This window comes from Acomys russatus, chromosome 14 (assembly GCF_903995435.1).
Source record: "Acomys russatus chromosome 14, mAcoRus1.1, whole genome shotgun sequence".
NCBI classification, from domain to species: domain Eukaryota; kingdom Metazoa; phylum Chordata; class Mammalia; order Rodentia; family Muridae; genus Acomys; species Acomys russatus.
In genome coordinates, this window is record NC_067150.1 from 13,995,881 (window position 1) to 14,018,330 (window position 22,450).

Genomic DNA, 22,450 nt, shown 5'->3' on the forward strand with positions numbered 1-22,450 from the left:
TAAAGGAAACATCCAGGCAGGAAACAGATACATACAGACCAAAATACCAGCAGATACTCGACTCATACTCGGCAGGGAAGGTGAAAAGTTCCCTTTAAAAATACTCCACTATTTGAGAAAGGGACTTCAGCACATTATCAGCCAATGCATCAGATGTTTGGGCTGAAGAAAAGACCCCAGACTCAAATAGTATGCAAACATGAAGAGTATTTATTTTGCAGGATCCAATATGTTGGGGTGACCATTCAGAAATGATGGTGACTCCCTGGTGAGCTTGTAGGCTCTTTTTAAAAGGCTTTTAGGGGAATTCCTAAGGGGGGCCGTGGGCTAGATAATCAATAGCATATTGGGATCACCACTCAGACAGGATGGCGACCCCTGGTGAGCTCGAAGGTTCTTTTTACAAGCATTTAAAATCCAAAAGGGGATTAAGTAATCATTAGGCTGGAAAGCCTGGGCAAACATGGGCTACTGTGACCGGGTTATGAGTTCATTATAAGGCAGATTTCCAGACCAGCAGTATATCTTTCTAATTATATTAGCAGCAAGAAGCCAGCTTTAAATTACCTTATCTTCCTCTGGTCAGGACATGGCTGTCTCTGTTGGCAACCCCCTCCTTTTGCAGCGCTTCCAATGACTGAGGAACCCACCTCTGAAGACTGGGGGCCCAGGCCTGCTCTGACTCACAGAAACTGAAGCCTGTTGCTAGACTTATTTAACTAGACCTCTCAACCAACCTTGCTGTCCTTTTGCTGTTTAGGAGTAGCCGCTGCCTTCACCACCTCTGCTGGAGCAGCAGGTTCTGGAGGTGGCTGTCCATTCAATGGGGGCCGAGTCTTTAGTCCACAGGTTCACCTTGGGCTGCAGCGTCCTCCACCAAGTCTTGGAGTACCCTGTCCTCGCCATCACTTCCCTCTGGGGCTTTGGCAGCTGTGGGTGGCCGAAATCACTGCCTGCAGTAGCTAAGGCACAGTAACTCCTGGATGTCGGGAACCATATTCTTCCTCGCCAGGCCGTGCAGTGGCTCCATTTGAGTGGTCTAAAGCACGGAGTGGCCAGGCATGCCTCAGGCCCGCTCGAGGCCACTGGCAGAGCAACAGGACCCAGGCCAGGCCTCCAAAAATTTTTTTAAAAATTATTTTTAATTATGTAATTTTGTACACATACATTTATATTATTACACATATATACAACAGATTACTTCCAAATTTTTTAAATATTTTTCTCTTGTACAAAAACAAATATATATGTGTGTGTGTTGTATATATATTATATATATATATATATATATATATATATATATATATTAGTTTCTTGAGACTTTCATATGATGTAATTTTGATTATATTAATTCCCAACCCATTCCCATATCAGTCCTCCCACACCTATTCACCACTTTGAGGCCCTCCTGAAAAAAAAAAAAGAGTCCGTCCATGTTAACTGACTACTCTCAAGAATAGGACCTGCTTTGTATAGTGTTCAGCCCAGCAGGAAAAAAAGAAAAAGAAACTGACCCAAGGTCTTAGTAGTTGTCAATATCAATAGGTCCCCAGCTAGTGCTGGACTTGTGTGTCCACTCTCATGCTGGGGATACAAAGGCTGTGTGTGTGTGTGTGTGTGTGTGTGTGGTGTGTGTGAGCGCGCGCGCGCGCACGCGCGCGGCGGGCATGTGATTTTTTTGAGACAGGCTCTCTCGTGTGTTAGCTTTTGCTGTCTGTGACTCACTTTCTAGACCAGAATCCACCTGCCTCTGCCTCCCACGTGCTGGGATTAAAGGCATTCACCACCACATCCGGTTTACAAAAGGCTTTTATCTGTTAATTGTATCAGGTTGGTCCCCACACAAATAGTGACAAGAGATGACTATTTAGAGAGCCAATCTAGCCCAAGATAAATTGTAATTAAGCTCTGCTTAATTGAAAGACCCCCGAAGGGAGACCCTCACTCAAGCCTCGGGATGGCGCGCACCCAAAGACACACAAACGACCATCTTGCTGTAAACGCACGAGGTAGTTTATTGGCGGAGCTCTGGGACGACACGTATCTCACGCAGGAGACAGAGGGGTCGACCCAGAAGCCCAGGGGTTTGGGGTTTTTATGGTCAAAGGTCGGGGTGAGCGGGAAGTTTTGGCGCGGCCACACACAATTGGTTGTTTCAAACATTTGAACATCAGCAAATTGCGTAGGCAGATCTGGGGTAAGGTCAGACTTAATCACACGGAACATTCCTTGGTTCCTGTTCTTCTCAGAACTCGAGGGTAGATGTTTATCTGAGCTAACGACACATCTGGTTAAACTCAAACCTGGGCCTCAAGGGGGGATTAAGCAAACACCATAAGATCGGATGAGGGGGGTCTTGGCTCATTACTCACTCGACCATGCCCGGTACCCTGTTTTCTCTCAGGAATTTGTCCTTGTGTACCCTCCCTATCTTTTATTGCCAGCCAGTCCCTGGAACACTCAACAGCCTTTGTCTCTTAGCTCCGCATTCTTTGTGACTTATCATCTGGGGCCTGGGCTAGCATACCTGCCGACCTGCACTTATGAGTTAGAAAGCTGAGAGCTCTGCTGTTCTGGTTGCTTTAATGCTAATTAAAATTTTTCCCTTTCAAAATCTGCAACATTCTAACCTCTCCACATCCAGGAAGGTCAATCAATCAACCTTTGCAGACACAGCTTAATCAATCATTGCAAATAGGTTTTCCAAGAATTCTTGTTCACACTTCCTATTCCTGTTTTCTACTTCTTCCTAAAATATATACTACAATCCTACAATCCTACAATCCTAAAACCAGAAGGTCTACATTTAACACAGCAAGGCTCAGAATACTTGAACTTGGCCAGCAAGATAGCTTAGCAGGCAAACACACTTCCTGTGGATCTCTGACTAAATCCGATGCCCCAAAATTCATGTAACCTGAAAGGGAAGAACTGGCTCCACAAAGTTGTCGTATGATGTCTGTCCCATCATATATGACGTATTCATAGTCACACACATCACATATCATACACACAAAAGCACATACTAGTAAATAATAAAATTAAAAATATATAAAGAAGAGTTCTGGTACTTCATCTGTCTGTGGTTTGACGCCTACTACCCAACCTCCTTCTGTTATCACTCCCCTTGGAACAGGCACTTAGCCTGCCCTTTTTACATAGTTACTCCCAAGGTGACTAAACACAACATGAAAACTTGGCATGTGTACCTTCATTTTGGATCTGTCTTTTTACTTGTTTACCTGTGAAAGGTTAGCATGTTAATCTCTGAAGGTCTGTCCAAGCAAACTAACTTATTCTCCTACAAAGCTGAGGGCATTGAGGGAGGAAGTCAGTGTACCAACCTTTGGATTTCCAGGATTCCCCAGTCTTTTCTCCTGTGTTCTGGTACTTCAGATGGGCTACCATGACTATCTGGCATTTACATGGGCATTGGATTCACACTCTTGTCCTCACACACATCATAGTTTCTACCTCTTCACCCTGTCTAGCCCACAGATAAGATTGCACTTTGAAGCAGAAATGTAGAAATCTTACTGAGTCCTGGAAAGAGACAGTTCAATGGTAAGGGGTCTTACTGATCTTTCAGCGGATCTGAGTTTGTTCCTAATACCCCTCTAGGCATCTCTCAACCAAAAGTAAGTGCAGCTTCAGGAATCCAGTACCCTGTAGCCTCCAAGGCATCCAACCTGTAGCCTCCAAGAATCAGTACCCTGTAGCCTCCAAGGAATCCAGTACCCTGTAGCCTCCAAGAGGAATCCAGTACCTGTAGCCCTCCAAGGGCAACTGCATGCACGTGCTCATTATCTCACTAAGCATCATTCCACTAAGGAATGATGACAAAAAATACTTCATTGGACACCTAACAAATGAGGACTGACGCAACAAGATGAGGGGGACTAAATCTGCGCAGGACTCTTTAATATAGATATTTCTTTCACCTTACCCAAATATATGTTTGTTTAAAGCTAAAGCCTCTGAGGATGGATGTCGGTCACTGGATCTTGTTATAAGGATCTTTAACCAATGTGGCCCACATTGAATAAACGTCCTCTTTTGTCTTTCTTTGTAACTCATTTCTTTAATTGACATGTTGGTGATGAGCAGCTAATCCTACCTTGTTGCAGCTGCTGGTGCCTAGACTTTAATCCTAAAAACTCTGGTTACACTCCTCCCAGTTGTAGCTATAGATAATTATCATTTTAATCTCTTCTTGGAGCGTGTTGTTGTGTGTTGTGTGGTGTGTGTGGTGGTGGTGTGTGTGTGCCAGAAGTGTACACTCAGGGCTGGGGAATACTATACAAATGCCTTTACCACTGAGCTATAACCCCATCTCTCTTTTTACTTTTACTTTATGTGTGTGTGTCCTTTGGGTTTACTTGCATTTGACTGCTTTGTGTGTATGGAGATGTGCACCAGAGGCCAGAGACTGACATTTAGTGTCTTCCACAATCACTCTTTACTTTATACAGCAAGTCAATGTCTTTCTCTAACCCAGATTTCATAGGCTCATCTAACTTAAGCAGCTGGCTTGCTCTGGGACTCTCCTGTCTCAGGCTCCTGAGTATGGACCGGTATCACAGTTGAACTGCCATATTTATATGACATTTACATGTGTGTTGGAGATCTGGGGTCTGACCCTAGTGCTTATACAGCATGGTCTCTAATTGTGGAGTTATCTATTTCCTCAGTCCTATGTTTTATTGTACAACAGGGTCTTACTATGTAGTCCAGGCTCATCTTGTACTGAACATCCTACTGCCTTTCCTTCATGAGGATTAGGATTGGCAGTGGACTTAGAGCCACAGACTGTGAGGTTGAGGTTTAAGTCTAGGCCTAGAGCTCTGTACATCTAAGCAGTTTCCGTCAAGGTGTGATTCTACCTGGCCATCACTGACCCACCAATGTTTGGCTCTACCCTCTTGCAAGTTGGTGTTTACAAGCTGAAAATCTTTCTTGGAGAAACATTTCCCTTATGGTTTGTCCCAGTCTTTAGGGCTTTTACTCTTCTCCCAATATGATATTTTTGGGGAAACTTCTCATTTCTTGGGGTCCCCTTTTATATAGTCTTGGAGACAAAGTGAGAGACACAAATCTGTTTTAAGAATAACTTCCCCATTGAGGCAGGATACAGAGTGTTCTAATTAATTTTAATGGTCAACTTGGCACACAGCCCTAGAGTCCTCTGAGTAGGGGATTGAAATTGAGGACCATCCCAGATCATATTGACCTATGGGCATGTCTGTGTGGGACGTCTTGATTGTTCATTGATGTAGCAAACCCCAGCTCACTAGGCAATGCCATTCTCTGGGAAGCTGCTCGGGGGATTTATAAGAAGCTAGATAACTATGAGGCCCATCTGAAGGCCAGTTTTATAAACTCATACATACACACTGACAACGTGCCTTTTTGTGCCTATGCCTGACCTACTGAAAGGGATTGGAAGGAAGCTACAGGAGTAGTCAAGAATCCAGCTCTCTAGTGGGATTTCCCAGGTAGGAAGCATTAGTTTTCTTCTTGAGCTTAGCTTAATAATTTTCGTTGTGACACCTCCCACCTGGCGATTTCCATGAGGTTACACCTCCACTCTGCTCACCATTATCACAGCTGATTGTGACAGAAGACTCACTGGTGTCCCCTTCCTCCACCCATTCATTGTTCTTCACTTGTGGTTCCCTATTCTGCAAGCGCTGAAACTCTACAGGTAGATTGGACATCATCTCTCAGAGTGTCTGAACGACTCATTTCTTTCCATAAATAAGAACACTGGTAGTTATTTATTTATAGAGAACTTTCATACAAAAGAATATGATCATATCCGTCCTCCACTCCCCACCACTTCTGTATATACTCCCAACACACCCACTTCCCAATTTCAGGTTTTCTTTTTATTGTTTTAAAAAACTAACCCACTGGGACTGAGGAGATAAGGTCCTGAGTTCAATTCCCAGCAACCACATGGTGTCTCAACGACCATTAACAATGAACTCTGGTGCCCTCTCCTGGTGGAAAGGCACACATGCAGACAGAATATGAATAAATAAATAATAAAATAAATCTTAAAAAAAAAAAAAACAACAACTAAGTACAATCAGTGTGCCGTTATCCGCATGTGTGTGGGACATGTACTGGAACACTGACAGCCCATCAGAGGCCAGTACACCAGAGGAAGAATGGATTTTCCTCCTCTAGCAGCTACCAACTGCCAATAGCTCCTCAGTCAGAAGTGAGGCTCATAGTCACTCCCCAGTCTGTACTGGACGTTTGATTGGCTTGATATGTACAGCTTTTGTACAGGTCAGCAAGTATCTGCCTCTGCGTGGATGTGTATATCAGCCACATAATGTCCAGAGACAGCGTTTCTCATCACCCCTCCTATCCTTTAGCTCTTGCATTCTTTCTACCTCCTCTTCTGCATGTTCCCTGTGCCAAGGAGTGGGTGATGGTGGTGGTGGCGAGGAAGCTGTTCCACTAGGGCTAAGAACCAAAGGTAAATTTATTCTTAGCACTTTGTCCAGTTATGGTTTCCGCCTTGATTGCTGCCTAAAAAAGTAGTTTCTGCCCTCGACAATACTTAGCTCACAGAATTCCTTCATTATGATACCACATGTCCAACTCATTGCTTTTTCTGTGATGTCCCCTGAGACAATGTAGTGGCTACCTCACCTACTCATTATAGGCACATTTCTGAGTTCACAGGGTACCCAATCAGACTCTTGTGTTCTTAGACAAAACTGATCCTAGCTTATACAGACAGCTAGGACTCCTTCCTTGGTTCCATTTCCCTAACAGTAAAGAATTACGGGACAGGAGTTTTCAGTTTACTATATGTGGTCAAGTAATTACTCAGAAACCTAAGTTTTCCTTTGCAAGCAGGTGTCTATTTCAGATAATTTTGTGGTTATCTTGGTTAAGGTGGAAGGCCATGTTCACTTTCCCCCTCTCTGCACTGAACCCCATCTGGTTTGACCTTGTGCAGACCCTGTGCATGCTGTCACAGTCTCTGTTTTATATATATATATATATATACATACAGAAAAAAAGAAAATTCAGCTCAGTTCCTCTATCTATCTATCTATCTATCTATCTATCTATCTGTCTATTGATCTATCTATCTATCAATCAATCTATAGAGAGAATTGACTGAGCAGGATGCATTTAGTGGGTTGAGTCACTTTAAATGATAGTATGACATGAATGGCTGGAGGGAGCTAGTCAGCAAGCTTGTCGTAGGAGAAAAAAGCCTCAGTAAATAGACTTTCTTTTAAACAAAAACCCACAAGTAAACCATCTCGACCTAAAAAAAAGTAGATGTTCTGACAATGAATGTGGGGACATGTGCCCACTGACTCTGGCAGTGAGTATGCTCAGAGCCCATCCTTTGCACCATCCATGTGTACTGCCAGTACCAAAGTGATGGTGAATATAACTATAGGAGTGAGTGGGATCTCCATTTGAGCAAAGTACTTGTATGGCTAGAGTGCTGCTTCTTGTCATGTATGCATGTGATTCGGAGAATACTGTTCATATTGGCCAGTATACCATTATAGAAAATAACCATGAGGCAGTGAGATAGTTGTACAATCTCTGCCATGCAAATAAGGTCTAGAGTCCCAGGATGCAGGGCTTCAACTTGTGGCATCAGGCTATAGCATTCTGTTTATAGAGGTTTGGGAGTTATTCATTACATGTGTGAAAGCCCCCTAGTGGGGACCTGACTGGCTCCATTTTATAATCTTTTAAAAACGTTTTTTTTTTTTTGGTAATTTTAAAGATACATTGTGTGTGTGTTTTTGTGCGTGTCTGTATATGTGTATCTGTGTGTGTGTGTGTGTGTGTGTGTGTGTGTGCATATAATGTACAGTATCCACAGAAGATGAGTGTGTCAGACTCCCTTGGAGCTGAAGTTAAAGGTAATCTGAGCAGCAACCAGTTGGTGCTGGGAACTGAACTTTAATCCTTTGCAAGAACTCTTAAACTACTCACCTCCCATTTTTTGTTTGTTTTTGTTTTTAAATTGGCATTCTACATTAGTTACTACTGTTAATTTCTTGTTTGTTCTATTTCTAAACTAAGATTTATTAGAGACATGTATAGAGGAAAAACATTTATGCAGATCATGTCAAGTATCAGTCATGCTTCTTGGAACTTGAATATTAAACTGTGTGTTCTTTGGATTAGGGGAACTAGGTGTATTCCTGGGCATAGGAACACAGATTCCCCAGTCCTTCCTCTTCATGTCACCCTTGCTCTCTCCTCCTGTCCTTTCCATCATGTTAGGCTGGCTTTTTGTTTCCCCCAAAGAGTATATACTCTCCCAGGATTTTCGTCTTAGAACTCTCAGTAAATAAAATCCCTAATTTATCTCATCAGATGGTGACCATTCTTCAAAGTTTCTTTTCCAAGCCTAAAAGGCAGGAAAGGACCTAGAGTTCAGAAGAATCCAAACAGAAGAGTTGGGAGGATTCATCCACCCAGTCTTTCAGCATTAGAAGTCATCCTCATTTCTTTACCTTCAGTGGGAAGTCAGAAGTGGGTTCATGACGCCTGGTAGTGAAAAAAAAAAAAATCTGAACAATGAAGCTATGCACAGAGATACTGGAAATTTGGGTCCCAAGAATTTGCAGGGCGTCAGACTTCTAAACAAAGGGTTTTGCTGCCCTCGCGTGTGCTAATTTGGAATTGCAACAATCAATCTTGGTGGAAGCATACAATTCAATGTTCACAGGCATGGGATTCTCTGCAAACTGCTATAAATATGGATTGAAGACCGGAGGGCATCCATTGTGAATTTCAGTTTCTTCGTGTCATAAAACACTCAGTAGGTCCAAGGATACAAGTATAATGACAGAAATACAGTTTATTAAGAAGGAAAACTGTGCTCTTTAGAATAGAAGTGGGTATTTCTCCTCAACCACGCTGAGGCTTTGTGTGGAGTCTATTTTGACGCCAGGACCCACAAAGAGACGATGATGCTGGGCATAGAAGGTGGAGAGGGTTTCACGGTGAAGGTCCAGGGCTTGCTCTGGTCCTGCTCCGCGGATGAAGTGCAGTGTTTCTTTTCTGACTGCAAAATTCAAAATGGGCTCAAGATATTTGTTCATCTACATCAAAGAAGGCAGACCGGGTGGCGAGGCTTTTGTTGAACTTGAATCAGAAGATTAAATCAAATCGGCCTTGAAAAAAGACAAAGAAACTATGGGGCACAGGTATGTTGAAGTATTCAAGTCAAACAACGTTGAAATGGATTGGGTGTTGAAGCATACTGGTTCAGGTAGTCCTGAGACGGTCAATGATGGCTTCTTATGACTTAGAGGACGCCCTTTTGGATGTAGCAAGGAAGAAGTTGTTCAGTTTTTCTCACGGTTGGAAATCGTGTCAGTGGACTTCCAGGGGAGGAGTACGGGAGAGGCCTTCGTGCAGTTTGCTTCACAGGAAATAGCTGAAAAGGATCTAAAGAAACCCAAGGAAAGAATAGGGCACAGATGTATTGAAATATTTAAGAGCAGTCTAGCTGAAGTTAGAACTCATCAGGATCCATCATGAAAACTTACGGCCATGCAGAGGAGCTGGCATGAGAGGATGAGGCATGGTGCCTATGGTGGAGGCTATGATATCATAATGGCTATAAGGATGGATGTGGATTTGGTTTCGATAGTCTTGGAAGACTATCGAAAAAAAAAAATATATATATATATATATATATATATTTTTTTTTTTTTTTCACCACTCAACCTTTGAGAGTACATGTTGAGATTGGGCCTGATGACAAAGTAGCCGGTGAAGCAGATGTCGAATTTGCATGCCATGAAGATGCTGCTGCAGCTATAGACAAAGCAAATATACAGCACAGATATCTAGAACTCTCCTTGAATTCTATAGCAGGAGCAAGCGTGGTGTTTCGTAGCCAACGGATGGGAGGCATGGGCTTGTCAAATCAGTCTAGGTATGGTGGCCTTGCCAGCCAGCAGCTGAGTGGTGGTTATGGAGGAGGCTACAGTGGCCACAGTGGCATGAGTGGATATGACCAAGTTTTGTAGGGAAACTCCAGTGGTTTTCATATATTGCATAGGTAGTCAAGGAGCAATGAACAGCAGCTGCTACAGTAGCAGCAGCCATGCATCTATGGGCATGAATGGAATGGGAGGGATGTCTAGCATGTTCAGTATGAGTGGTGGATGGGGAATGTAATTGATTTTGATCACTGACTCTTGGTCAATTTTTAAAGAAAAAATAATCCTTCAATTTATCAGTTTTTGCAATCCAGCCTTATGATTTATGCCTACTTTTCTTGAGCGAACATTGGCATCGTTCAAAGGACTAAGGTTCAGTGTTGAACATAGCAGTCACCTAGGATAATAGGGAAAAGTTGAGTGAGGACCTATGTAAGCAGTAAGCATATTTAGGTTAAAGCAGTTGAGTTATGTTAAATGTTGGTCTTATACATATATTAAACACTGTTGATGTATGTCGAAAAGACATGCTTTTTCAAAAAACAAAACTCAAAATAGGAGCTGTGTCTACAATTAAAAGTGAAACATTTGGCATGTTTGCTAATTCTAATTTCATTTGATAACCTATAAGGCATGTGAGTTTAACGCTTTTTAAAAAGTTAATGGAGAAACTTTGGGATGCAATATCATTACTGTAAGATTTGGTCTTAGTGCATGTATGAAATTCTGAGGACTTGCTTTAAGTCTTTCATTGAATTGTGATTTCCTTTTAGGGGGTATTGTACTAAGAGAAACTTGTCAAATAAATCTTTTAAAAGCCACAGCAACAACAACAACCAGTAGTAGTAGTAGTAGTAGAAGAAGAAGAGGAGGAGGAGGAGGAGGAGGAGAAGTGGGCTAAAGAGATGGCAAAGACAGATGCTCAAGAGCCCTAGCCTGAGCATCATTTGTATAACATGTGCCTTCTTTCTCAATTTTCTTAACTTATCTTTAGCATTCTGTGCTTTGTTACCTGTAGCTCTGGTGGCTGACTTTCTGTAATTCTAGCATCTGGAAGGTGAAGACTAAATCCCTAAAGCAAGGCGTTAGCTATACTTGTCATCTCTGGTTTGGATTGAGAGAATTTGCCTTAATGACTACGATCCAAGAGCAATGAAAGGTAATGCCTGCCATCAATCTGGGGCCTTTAAGGAACTTCATGCACGTGCTTGTGTGTGCACACTTGCACGCGCGGGCGCGCACACACACACACACACACGAAAATGTTGTCTTAATGGGATATTTCTTTACAGGTTTAAGAACACAAACATACATGCCCTCACAAAGCTCACAAACAACACAACACACATGTTCACATGACCCTACACAGCAAACACACATGCAGATGAATGACACCACATATCACATGCCTACACATCTCTTTCTCTCCCTCTCTCTCTCTCTCTCTCACACACACACACACGTACACAGAAAGCCCCCAAACACACATCTCTCTCAGCCAGTAATTTGTAAAGTGAATTTAAATGACAATTTGTTGCTCATATTGCATGTTTAGGTTCCTATTTCTCAAATAATTTCCCTATGGTTTTCAAAGAAATGCTTCCTTCTTGGCTAGATTTGGGGCTTAGCTCCAGATCTTTCTTCACAGAGAGGTCCTCAGCCATTAATTTTGTCACATGACCCTGAGTTATGGCTAGGTACTTAACAAAGACAAAGCACAGAAATTTGATGTGCTCATGGTTTTATGTGCCATAAGAGCCTTCAAACTATTCTATGTAACTGTGCATTTGAAGCTATCCACTGGAATCTAGTGGGCTCATTAGTGGGAAAGCAATTAGAAACAATGGTTGCCTCTCCCCTAGAATCAATAGCCAGTAGTTAGGACCTCCTCGGGTGCAGAACCACAACAGGCAGCCCCAGCTCTGTGATATCAGGACTGTACTGGCCTTGTTATGGCTGGACGTAGCAGTTCACAGTCTTTCTGCCTATATTTTGGCTCTAACATTTTTTTTTTTTTTTGGCTCCATCTTCCACAATATTTCCTGAGGCATGGGTGTGGATATATGCTGTAAATATTTATAAGTGTTTGTTTAAGAAGTTTCTACATTTGAGAGAAAATATGCACTAATTTCTGCCTCAAATTTTGCTTTAGATTACAGGGTTTCCTGTTTCTGTTTTGCTGTATCTTATACATGTGCTTGTTACTAACTCATCTGTTGATGGTTGTTTATGATGATGTCACATTTTTGCTACAGTGAATGGTGCTGCACTGCATGTATGCTTATCTGTTCCTTCAGGTATATACCAAGGCACAGTTTAGTGGGATTTTATGGCAATTCTGGTTGTAGCTTTACTGAGGAATGTTATTTTCTCCCAAGTGGCTGCACTAGTTTGATTCCCACCAACAGTGGCATTCTTTTCATGTGCCTTCCATGACAAATGTGGTTATTTTTTGTTTGTGTGATGATAACCATTCTGAATCCATACGGTTTTGATTTGCATTTCCCTTGTGGCTAAAGAAACTGAATATGTTTCATATACTTATTTTCCTCCATTCTCTTCTTCCTCTTATTCCTTTGTCAAAAAGGATACCATGTTTCTCCAAATGGCTTCAGCATCAAAATGTTTCTGGGAATGACCTTCAACTTCTTATCCTCTCCATTCCTCCCTTGAGTGCTGGGATCACAGGTGTGTTCACTTCCCCTGATTTAATCTGGTGATGGATACAGAACGTCATAAATTATAGGTACGCATTCTGATACCAAAATGAATTATCTCTCAAGACCTCCATTTGTACTTCCTCTGAGAAGTTTCTGATCCGCTTGGATAATTTAATTATTTATTATTTGAATTTTATGTATTTTCGTAGTGTGTGTGTGTTTCCGTGTGTGTGTGTGTGTGTGTGTGTGTGTGTGTGTGTGTGTGTGTAAGTCAGAGCATTGATTCTTTCCTTCTGCTGAGTCATTGAGTTCTGGGGATTAAACATGGGCCACCAAGTTTGGTGGCATGTTTCTTTGTTCATCGAGCTATATCACATCACTATTTGCTCAATTCTAATATGAAGCATTATTACTGACTTTCAAGATCTAATACTTGAAATTTATAAGATATAAACCAACGATAAATCAAGGAACATCTATTTTTAAATTAGTTATTGTATTTAAAGTAGACTATGTGTGCATATAACATGTTTTGATCAAATCCAACCCCTATGTTGTCCCTAATTACATGTCTTCTATTGCATCTTCTGCATTTCAATCTAAATTTCATGTTGTCTGCCTCCACCCTTTCTCCTTCTCTGCCTGTTGTGCTCTCTCTCTCTCTCTCTCTCTCTCTCTCTCTCTCTCTCTCTCTCTCTCTCTCTCTCTCTCTCTTTCTCTCCCTGCCTCTTGATACCTACTGAATCTATTTAGTGCTGTCTATAAATGCATGAGTGTGGGGCTTTCATTGACCTGATGTTGTGCATGTTTTGTGCACACCGTTAAAGCCTCTGTGAATGTATATGTGCAACAGCTCAGCCATGATCAGCACAAAAGATGGAAAGTTTCATCTTGGCAGAAGTTAATAAATGATGCATTCTGGGCTTGAATCCCTCCACATCCACTCAACATTTCCTTGTATTCTATAAGTGTTCCAATTTAAACACACATATCTGAGAATTTCATAATATCCTTTTCCTTCACAGCTGAAATACATTCCATTGTTTATATGAACCACGTTTTCATTACCTGTTCTTCAACATTCAGGTTATTTCTATTACCTATCAATTGCCAATATGGCAGCAATGAGCATGGATGAGTAGGTATCTGCAGTGTGAGACAGAGTACTTTGAGTGGTACTTTTGTATGATATGGTGGGGTTATTTTCAGTTGTTTGGAAAAACCTCCACATTGATTTCCAGAGTTGCTGCACTAATTTTTGTTCCTATAAATAGTAAATAAATGTTTCTTTTTTCTCATATTCACACCAACATTTTTTTTTGTCATTTATGCTTTGTCTCTTACCACTCTGACTGCTGTAAGATGAAATATCAAGGTACTTTAAAATTTACATTTTCTTGATGGCTAGGATGTAGAACACTAAAAAATTTTCTCAGAACCTACAAGTAGAAAGAACATTCTCCACAGTTGAGTGGAGAGTGTGATATGACTTTCGCACGTACTCTGGTGCCTCACATTTGACCATGTCCCCTGGAGGGGGAGACCTGGTGGCACTCAGAGGAAGGACAGCAGGTTACCAAGAAGAGACTTGATACCCTATGAGCATATACAGGGGGAGGCAATCCCCCTCAGGAACAGTCATAGGGGAGGGGAGGAAGGGGAAATTGGGAGGAAGGGAGGAATGAGAGGATACAAGGGATGGGATAAACATTGAGATGTAACAAGAATAAATTAATAATAAAAAACAGAAAATCCAAAAAAAAAATTTTTTCTCAGGCATTTGTATTTCCTCTTCTGAGAACTCTTTCTTTAGTTCCATGCCTCAGTGTTCAGTTGGGTTGTTTGTTTCCTTGGTATTTAGGTTTTTGGCTTGGTTTGGATTTTGTTTTTTGTTTTGTATATGATAGATACCAATCCTCTGAGACAAACAACTTAGTATGTCATTCTGTTTAGCTTTGGCTTGGAATTCCCTACATTGACGAACCTTGAACCTACAGAGATCTATCTGCCTCTGTGTCCTGGGTGCTGGTATCTGTGCATCACCATTCGTGGTTCAAGGACCATCTTTAATTAATTTCTGTTTGGAAAATGAACATGGGTAAAATTGACTTTTTGGTGTAATCATATCATTCTCAGAATTACATCTTATATAGGCACTTTCAGAATATAGGCAACATGAATGACATTTAGAAATATTAGCCCCTTTAAAGTTAATGTTTTATAATCAGTATATAGAAAAGTTCCACCATTCTGGCCATTATTGCCTCAGAGTTACCCTTTTACCGATATAAAAAACACCTTTGTATCACTTTCACTAACAATTCCAGTGCCTAAAATAATGAATAAAGCAATAAAAATAAATTGATGCCAACAAATGGAACTTGATATGGGAGTCCTACCACAAAATTCTAGTTGAGTTGTAGTTTCTTTTTTTCTGTTTTTCTTACGAATATATATATTCGTAGATGCTTTCAGCCACCACTCAGGGGGAGGGAAAGGAGGAGGGAAAAGGGGGATATCTATCTAACTTTCAATCTATGTAGCTATATTATCTATCTATATCTATCTATCTACAGAGAGATAGATGGGGGTTAGGGGGAGAGGGAGGGATGAAGAAGAGAAGAGATACAAAAAGAAAGAGAAGAGATTTTTTTTTCTTTATTTAAGCAGAGTTAGAGATTCTTTGGTTAATGAAATCCCCAAGAAATCTATTGCCTCCTGTAGCATCTATTCTTTCACAAGTGTGAAAGTGTGATTGTTAGTGTCTAGCTGTCTACATTAAACAATCTAGAATGTCCTGGAAAGTGTCTTAATTCAGGAATTGTCTAAGTCAGGGTATCCTCTGGGGATGTCATGGAGAGGTTGTCTTGATTGTTAATTTATATAGAAAAAAATGGTCCCATTGAGGGCAGCACCATTCCCTGTGTAGGAGGTACACATAGGTATTCTCTCCCTGCTCTTGACTGTAGTGGGCATGGCGAGTTCTGTCCTGACTTTTCCACAATGATGGACTGTAATCTTCAACTATAGAACCAAGTAAGCACTTTTTAAAAAACATGTTTTTGGGGGGCCAATAAACATAAAGAAGGGGAATACATCACTCTGTATAACTGAACTTGGGGCTCAACTCAGTTTTTAGATCAGTATCTCCTGGACCTGTGTGTGCATACAATAAAACTGCCTCCTGGTTCTCAGCCTTCAGTGCCTTTACCCTTCATCATTTTCTGAAGTTCTGTAATGACTAATATTGTCAATTTGACAGAACTTAGACTCACTGAAGAAACATGTTTCAGAAAGATCTGTGAGAGATTATCTGGACTAGATTAAATGAAGTTGGAAAACATGAATAAAAAGGAGAAAGCATGCTCAGTACAAGTCCTCACTGTTTTAGCTTCCTTCCTATGGATGCAATGTAACCAGCTGCCTCAAGCTCCTGCTGCAGTGACTTACCAGATGTCATGGAGTGCACCCTTGAAATATAAGCCAAAAGAAACCCTCTCTCCCTTCAGTTAATTTTGTCTGTGTAGTTATCAAAGCAACAGAAGTAACTTAAGATATTCTAAAGCATACGTAGTAATATAGACATTCCTCACCTGCTTCTTTGAAGACTATTAACTCAACTGAAAGACACTACAGATATAGAGGCTGAGTCCTCTTCTCTCAGTATGGCATCTGAACCTAGTTTTCTATTTATTTATTTATTTAGTATGTATTTAGTACACCTGTACACCAGAAGAGGGCACCAGTTCACATTATAGATGGTTGTGAGCGACCATGTGGTTGCTGGGAATTGAACTCAAGACCTCTGGAAGAGCAGACAGTGCTCTTAACCTCTGAGCCATTTTTCCAGCCCCGAATCTATTTTTCTTATTATTTGAGCCTTCCACAAGTTTTCATTCACACATCTCATTTCAGTCCTTTAGGATACATGTTAAGAACAGGTATTTTGTGCACAGCCTCTCCAACCCTCTTCCCTTGGTGTCAAGATTTTAGTAAAAGAAAAAAAAAAAAAAAAACCTGTCAATTTCTCTTTTTTTAATTTATTTATTTATTTTCATTTTATTTATTTATTTATTTTTGCCAATTTCTTAAGAGGTGAGCATCTTAGGTTAATTTTATTGTTGATGCTTGTTTTGCTTTGCTTTGCTATTTTGAGACAGGTGAGGACTTGTCTCAACCTGTAATTCAGGTTGGACTTGCACTTACTATGCAGTAGAAAAAGGGTGGTCTTGAATTTCTCTTCTGCTTTTACTTTCTGAGTTCTGGGAATGTAAGTGTGTGCCACCATGCATAACTTTACACTGGTTTTCAATTTTTATTTGTCTTGTATATTATTCTTGTGTGTGTGTGTGATGTGTGACTGTGAGGAGGGGTGCACGCCTGCGATAATGTATGATAGAGGACACGTTTTGTGAATCAGTTCTCTTTCTAGCTTGTTGAGGCAGAGTCTCTCTTATTTCTGCTGCAGCTGACATTTCATGTGATTCTCTTGTCTCTGTATTTTATCTTGCTCAAGTAGTGCTAGGATTATAACTGTTTTTAAAAATGGGTTCTGGGTATTATCTTAATGTGTCTAGGCTTCTTGCAAAGTGGTTTTCATCCACGGAGCTGTGCTGTCAGCCCACTTTTACGTAAAGACTCTATTCTTAATTATGTACATATGTGTGTGTCTGTCTTAACAATTACAAAAAGAATCTTCTCTGGCCAATGTTGAGAGAAATTCAATCTATGCACATAAAGATAAATGTAGAATAGTCTTTAATAGTCATATGTTAAATGATGACATTACAGTTAAAGATGAGTTGCATATATGACAGTGGCACTGTAAGACCACAATGCAACTGATATTTTTCTAAAAACTAGTGACACAACTGCTGGTGTAATTTCAGAGTGCAATCACTCAAATCCAGTCAGTCATATAAAAGCACAGGAATACGTAATGCATGAGACTTTTCCTGGGGAGACACACACACACACACACACACACACACACACACACACACACACACACACATCTACTCATCCTGGATAGGGAACTCAAAGACCAAAGTAACAATTACACCAAAAATCAATCCCAATGAGCCAATGAGTTTTTGTTGGGGTTACTTACATGAGCAGAGATGACTTAAATCAGCTGCATCACTAAAGCCACCATGAGTGACACACCTTGAAAGCAAAAATGTCAGAGCTCTCTGTATGATCTGTAGGCAAGCTAGGTAGGTTGGAGGGTCTCCTCATGGACACTAGGCTGATGGGTCTCCTCTCCCAGCAGTTGCTTAATGTGTTTATATCCTTAGACAGGGGTGCTCACGGATCCCATAAGTTCCAGTTTTCCTAACAATGTGAAGTCTCATGATTCTCCTACTCTTTCCTTGTGGGGATATTTCAACTTAGAAAGAAATATTCCATGTAGGACAACTATTAACAGCCATGCCAGTTAAGCCAGTTAAGAGTATAAAAGTCCTTTAATAATGGCCAGACCAAGAGTATCCTAATGCTCCCAAAGTCTCTCTTGGTACCAGAGATCAAGAGTACAGTATTTTTAAAGATAAGACACACAGTTACATTATTGTTGGGAGTTTTACATCAGTAAGGGAGTTAAAGTAGACTTGTAACATCTGCCTTTTTGCAGAGCTTTGCACTATTTTTCAGATACCACACAACATTTTTTTTTTAAATGTATAAATTCTCCGGTTAGTTTAGTTTAATGTTTTAGTTTGTACACACATTGGTTACTTTGATTTATATGTCTGAACCATGGCCAGGGTCAGGGAATGCCTTAAAAACATTTTCAAGGTGGATATATATGTCTCTGAGGGGATGAAAGGCTAAGTTATATCTAGACAGACATAAAATAGAGTTAGGACAAGATAGCATACCTCAGTCAACTCAAGACGGAATTCCTGTACAACAATACACTGCACTCTTTAAAGAACCTCAGCAATCTTAGTAAAGGTCTCTGTTACTGATATTTATATTTATTCTACTTTGTATTACTATTTTACATTTCTCTTTTGATGTGTGCATGTGTGTGACTATGATTATGATGATGGTGATAATGGTGTGTGTGTGTGTGTGTGTGTGTGTGTGTGTGTGTGTGTGTGTGTGTGTGTGTGTGAATATCTATGTATGAGTAAGGGTACAGAGCATGTGAAGGTCAGAGAATTTTGATTGTTGCTCCTTGCTTCACACTTTGTTTGAGACAGGTCCCCTTGCTTTTCAACTGCTACATGTCACACAGTGGCTGGTCAGTGAGCTTGTGGAGAGTCTCCTATCTCTACCTCCCATCTTTCTACATATATTCAGATCACATATGTGTACAACCATATCAGTCTTCACCTGGGTTATGGACAATACAAATGCTAGTCCTTATGTTTGTTCAGCAAGTGCTTTATCCACGAAGCCACTCCACTCTAGTCCTTAGTCCTATTTTATGGTGCACTTTTTGTTACCATGGTATAAAGAAACAATATGTTTTGTCATGCCAGACATCATCTCATTCATGCCTATCCATCTCTCTGTGTGTCTTACAATGCTGGAGATCCAGCCCAAACCATGGTGCATAGTAACCAAGCATGTTACTCACTGAACTATATCTCCATCACCACTCTAAACTATATCAAGATGCTGTTCTTGATGCAAATTGCCTTCTGAATATATATGTTTATACCCATAGACAAAATCTGCTCCCACCTTTGGTCAGAAGAGAGTCTTCCTGAAAAAAAAAAATAGTGAATGAAGAGAGTCATGGGATTATTACTGGAATCAGTCCAAGATGCAAAAAAATTAGGGGTGTTTGTGGGCTTCGCACTAAACAAGACATTTATAAAGGCTTAGGGAATATTGCAGAAGAGAGGTGGTGGAAAGTATGTAAGATTTGGAGGGTAAAAAGTACATCTATGAACAACCAATATCTGGGCCAGATACAACCATTACTGTTATTAACTAAAGCTGAGTATAGTTACATCCACTGATGTACACACAAGACTGACCTTATCAATAATAACTCAATGAAGGAAGATGAATAAAGAGTCTCTATCTTTTATCTCAGAACTTATAGGAGATGAGAGTGGTTGGTACATATTGTGGAAATGTACAAGACTATCTTAAAATAACTTTAATTAATAAAAATATTGAATTTATTTATTGACTTATGTAAATACAGCTTGTAATATTTCTACAATGCTAAAATCACCAGATGATAAATTTCTTAGAAGATATTATTGTTGAGCAATTCATGATTACATGTGATGTTTGCTAAAAGGATTTTGAAGTAGGGAAAATCCAATCTGTAATGAGACTCTTATTTTTCTGTGAGGACAATATGACAGATAGTTAAATTATTTACTGGTCCCATATCTGGGGAATCTTCTAGTTATCATTTCTGTTGCTATGAGAAAACATTTTGACCAAAACCAACTTATTAGAAGAAAATGTCTAATTGAGTTCAAAGGTTACAGTCATTTCTTTGAAGGACACTAGGGAAGGAACTCAGCAGAAACTTGAAACAACAATCATGGCAGAACATTGTTAGCTTGCCGGAAGTCTCATGTTTATAATGTTTAGCTGGCTTCCTTAACATGGGCCAGGATCACAGGCTGTGTTGGTACCAGGTATCTATCATATTCTGCCCTTCTTACATCAATTAGCAATCAAGTTAATACCCCGCAACATGGCCCCCAAACAAATTGGACCCAGGCAATTCTCTAATCAAGTTTCTATCTGTCCAGGTGATCCTAGGCTGTGCCAAATTGACAATAAAAGGAAACTAGAATGGGACAATAGTTAAAAGTCCACGTAGAAATTGCCACGTGGGTTTCTGTAACTCAGAATTTAAAGTGGTTACTTTTCCTTTACAAGTAATTCCAACTTTAGGTTCTGCAGCCTAGAAATTCCACAATGTTCTGGTTGCTGATGATCAGGTGGCTGTGCTGATCTTTCGGTTGATGAACTTCCTCAGGGCTCCCTTCAGGTCTCTGTTCCTCAGGCTATAGATAAAGGGGTTCAGCATGGGGGTGACTGCTGTGTACATGACTGCAGAAGCCTTCTCCTTCACAGCTGTGCGCACAGAGGAGGGGCATAGATAGACTCCAATGGTGGTCCCATAAAAAAGGGCTACCACAGAGAGGTGAGAGCTGCAGGTAGAAAAGGCTTTCTTCCTGCCACCTGCAGAGGGGACCTTCATGATGGCCACAGTGATTCGTGCATAAGAGGCCAGGATGCAGACAAAAGGTGTGGCTATCACCATTCCTGCCACAATGAGCACAAAGATCTTGTTCACTGTTGTGTCTGTGCATGAAAGCCGGAGAAGTGGGGTGAGGTCACAAAAGTAGTGTGGGAGCTCATTGTTCCCACAGAATACCAGACGGGCCATGAGCAGGATGTGGGTGAGGGAGATGAAACAGGAATATACCCAGGGGCCACCGACCAGCAGCCCACAGAGACGTGGACTCATGATAGTAGAATAATGTAATGGGTGACAAATGGCCACAAACCGGTCATAAGCCATCACAGCTATTAAGACGCTGTCCATGATGCCAAAAAAATGGAAAAAGTACATCTGGGTCAGACAGCAAGAATAAGAGATAGACTTGCTCCTGGTTTGAATGTTAACCAGCATCTTGGGGACAGTATCGGTAGCCAGACAGAGATCAACTAAGGAGAGATTGGCCAGGAGAAAATACATAGGAGTGTGGAGGTGAGAGTCAGCGCCGATGGCCAGGATGACCAACAAGCTCCCCACAACTGTGATCACATACATGCAGAGGAACAGAGAAAAGAGGACAGGTTCATGTTCTGGCTTCTCCGAAAGTCCCAAGAGGATGAATTCAGATGCACTGGTGTGGTTTTGTCGCTCCATGTGCTTCGCTCTTCTCGAAGTATTAAAAGTAGAAGTTAAGGAACAGTATGAAGATATGTTTGGAGGTAAAACAGGTTAACTTCCCAGTTTGTAACTGAGCTATTTACAGAACCTTGAAATTCGGTTAGTGTTTATATTACCTCACTCTTTGAGGTTTAAATTCAAAATCCCCGAATATTCCCATGGTACATAAATATGTGAAATGGATGTGTCATGGATTCTTTTTTCTCTTTTTAATTAATGTTTTTATTTTTGAACTTAAAATACAATTATACCATATTCGACTTTCTCTTTTCTTCCTTAAAGCCCCTCCCCCATTTACTGTCCTTCCCCTCCCCACACTCTCTTGGATTCATGGCGTCTGGCATTTTTTTCCTTTGTTACATGTAGTTTTATGAATATATTCCTAAACATATAAATATAATTTATATCAGACCATATAATGTTACTTGTATGTATATAATTTCTTGACTGGGAACACTGCAGAAGAGAGATTTGAAAATTTTTATATTTTGCTTTTTTATTTGTGTCTATGTGCTTGTTGTACAAAGTATACACATGCACATGGTGTGTACATGATTGTGTGAGTGAGAAGAAGGCATTGGATATTTTTACTCCCTGCCGCTTTCTCTCCTCCCTGCCCTCTTTTTTGTTGAGACAGTTTCTAACTGACTTGCTCTCTATTGCTTTTTTCTCTCCTTTCTTTTTTGTTCAGTCAGAGTTACTGACCCTGAATGTTGTCATTTCATCTAAATTCACTTGCCAGTGTGATACTAAGATCCTCCTGTCTCCACCCCCAGACTCTGTGGTATAGGCAAGCAAAGTCATGTCCAGTTTTCACATGACTACTGGAAATTTGAATTCCTGTTCTCTTGCTTTCACTGCAAGTGTTTTTCCCCACTGAGCCATACTTCTAGACTTCATTCCAGGTTTTTGAAGGGAGAACTACTAAAGGATGAACTAGTGAAATCCAGAAA

At 40.6% G+C, this 22,450-nt stretch overlaps 1 protein-coding gene and 1 pseudogene across 1 annotated transcript; one reads left to right on the forward strand and one right to left on the reverse strand.

Moving 5' to 3' along the window:
• The first annotated feature begins 8,969 nt into the window (after positions 1-8,969).
• On the forward strand, positions 8,970-10,191 carry LOC127197957 (heterogeneous nuclear ribonucleoprotein H-like; annotated as a pseudogene).
• A 10,340-nt stretch (positions 10,192-20,531) lies between these two features.
• LOC127197958 (olfactory receptor 24) lies at positions 20,532-21,473 on the reverse strand. The gene has a single exon (XM_051155767.1). The coding sequence runs from the start codon at positions 21,471-21,473 to the stop codon at positions 20,532-20,534; it is 942 nt and encodes a 313-aa protein (XP_051011724.1).
• Between the last annotated feature and the right edge of the window lie 977 nt (positions 21,474-22,450).

What these genes read in the sequence shown, in the direction of transcription:
- LOC127197958 (XM_051155767.1), bottom strand. Translation starts at nt 21,473, where the DNA reads ATGGAGCGACAAAACCACACCAGTGCATCTGAATTCATCCTCTTGGGA.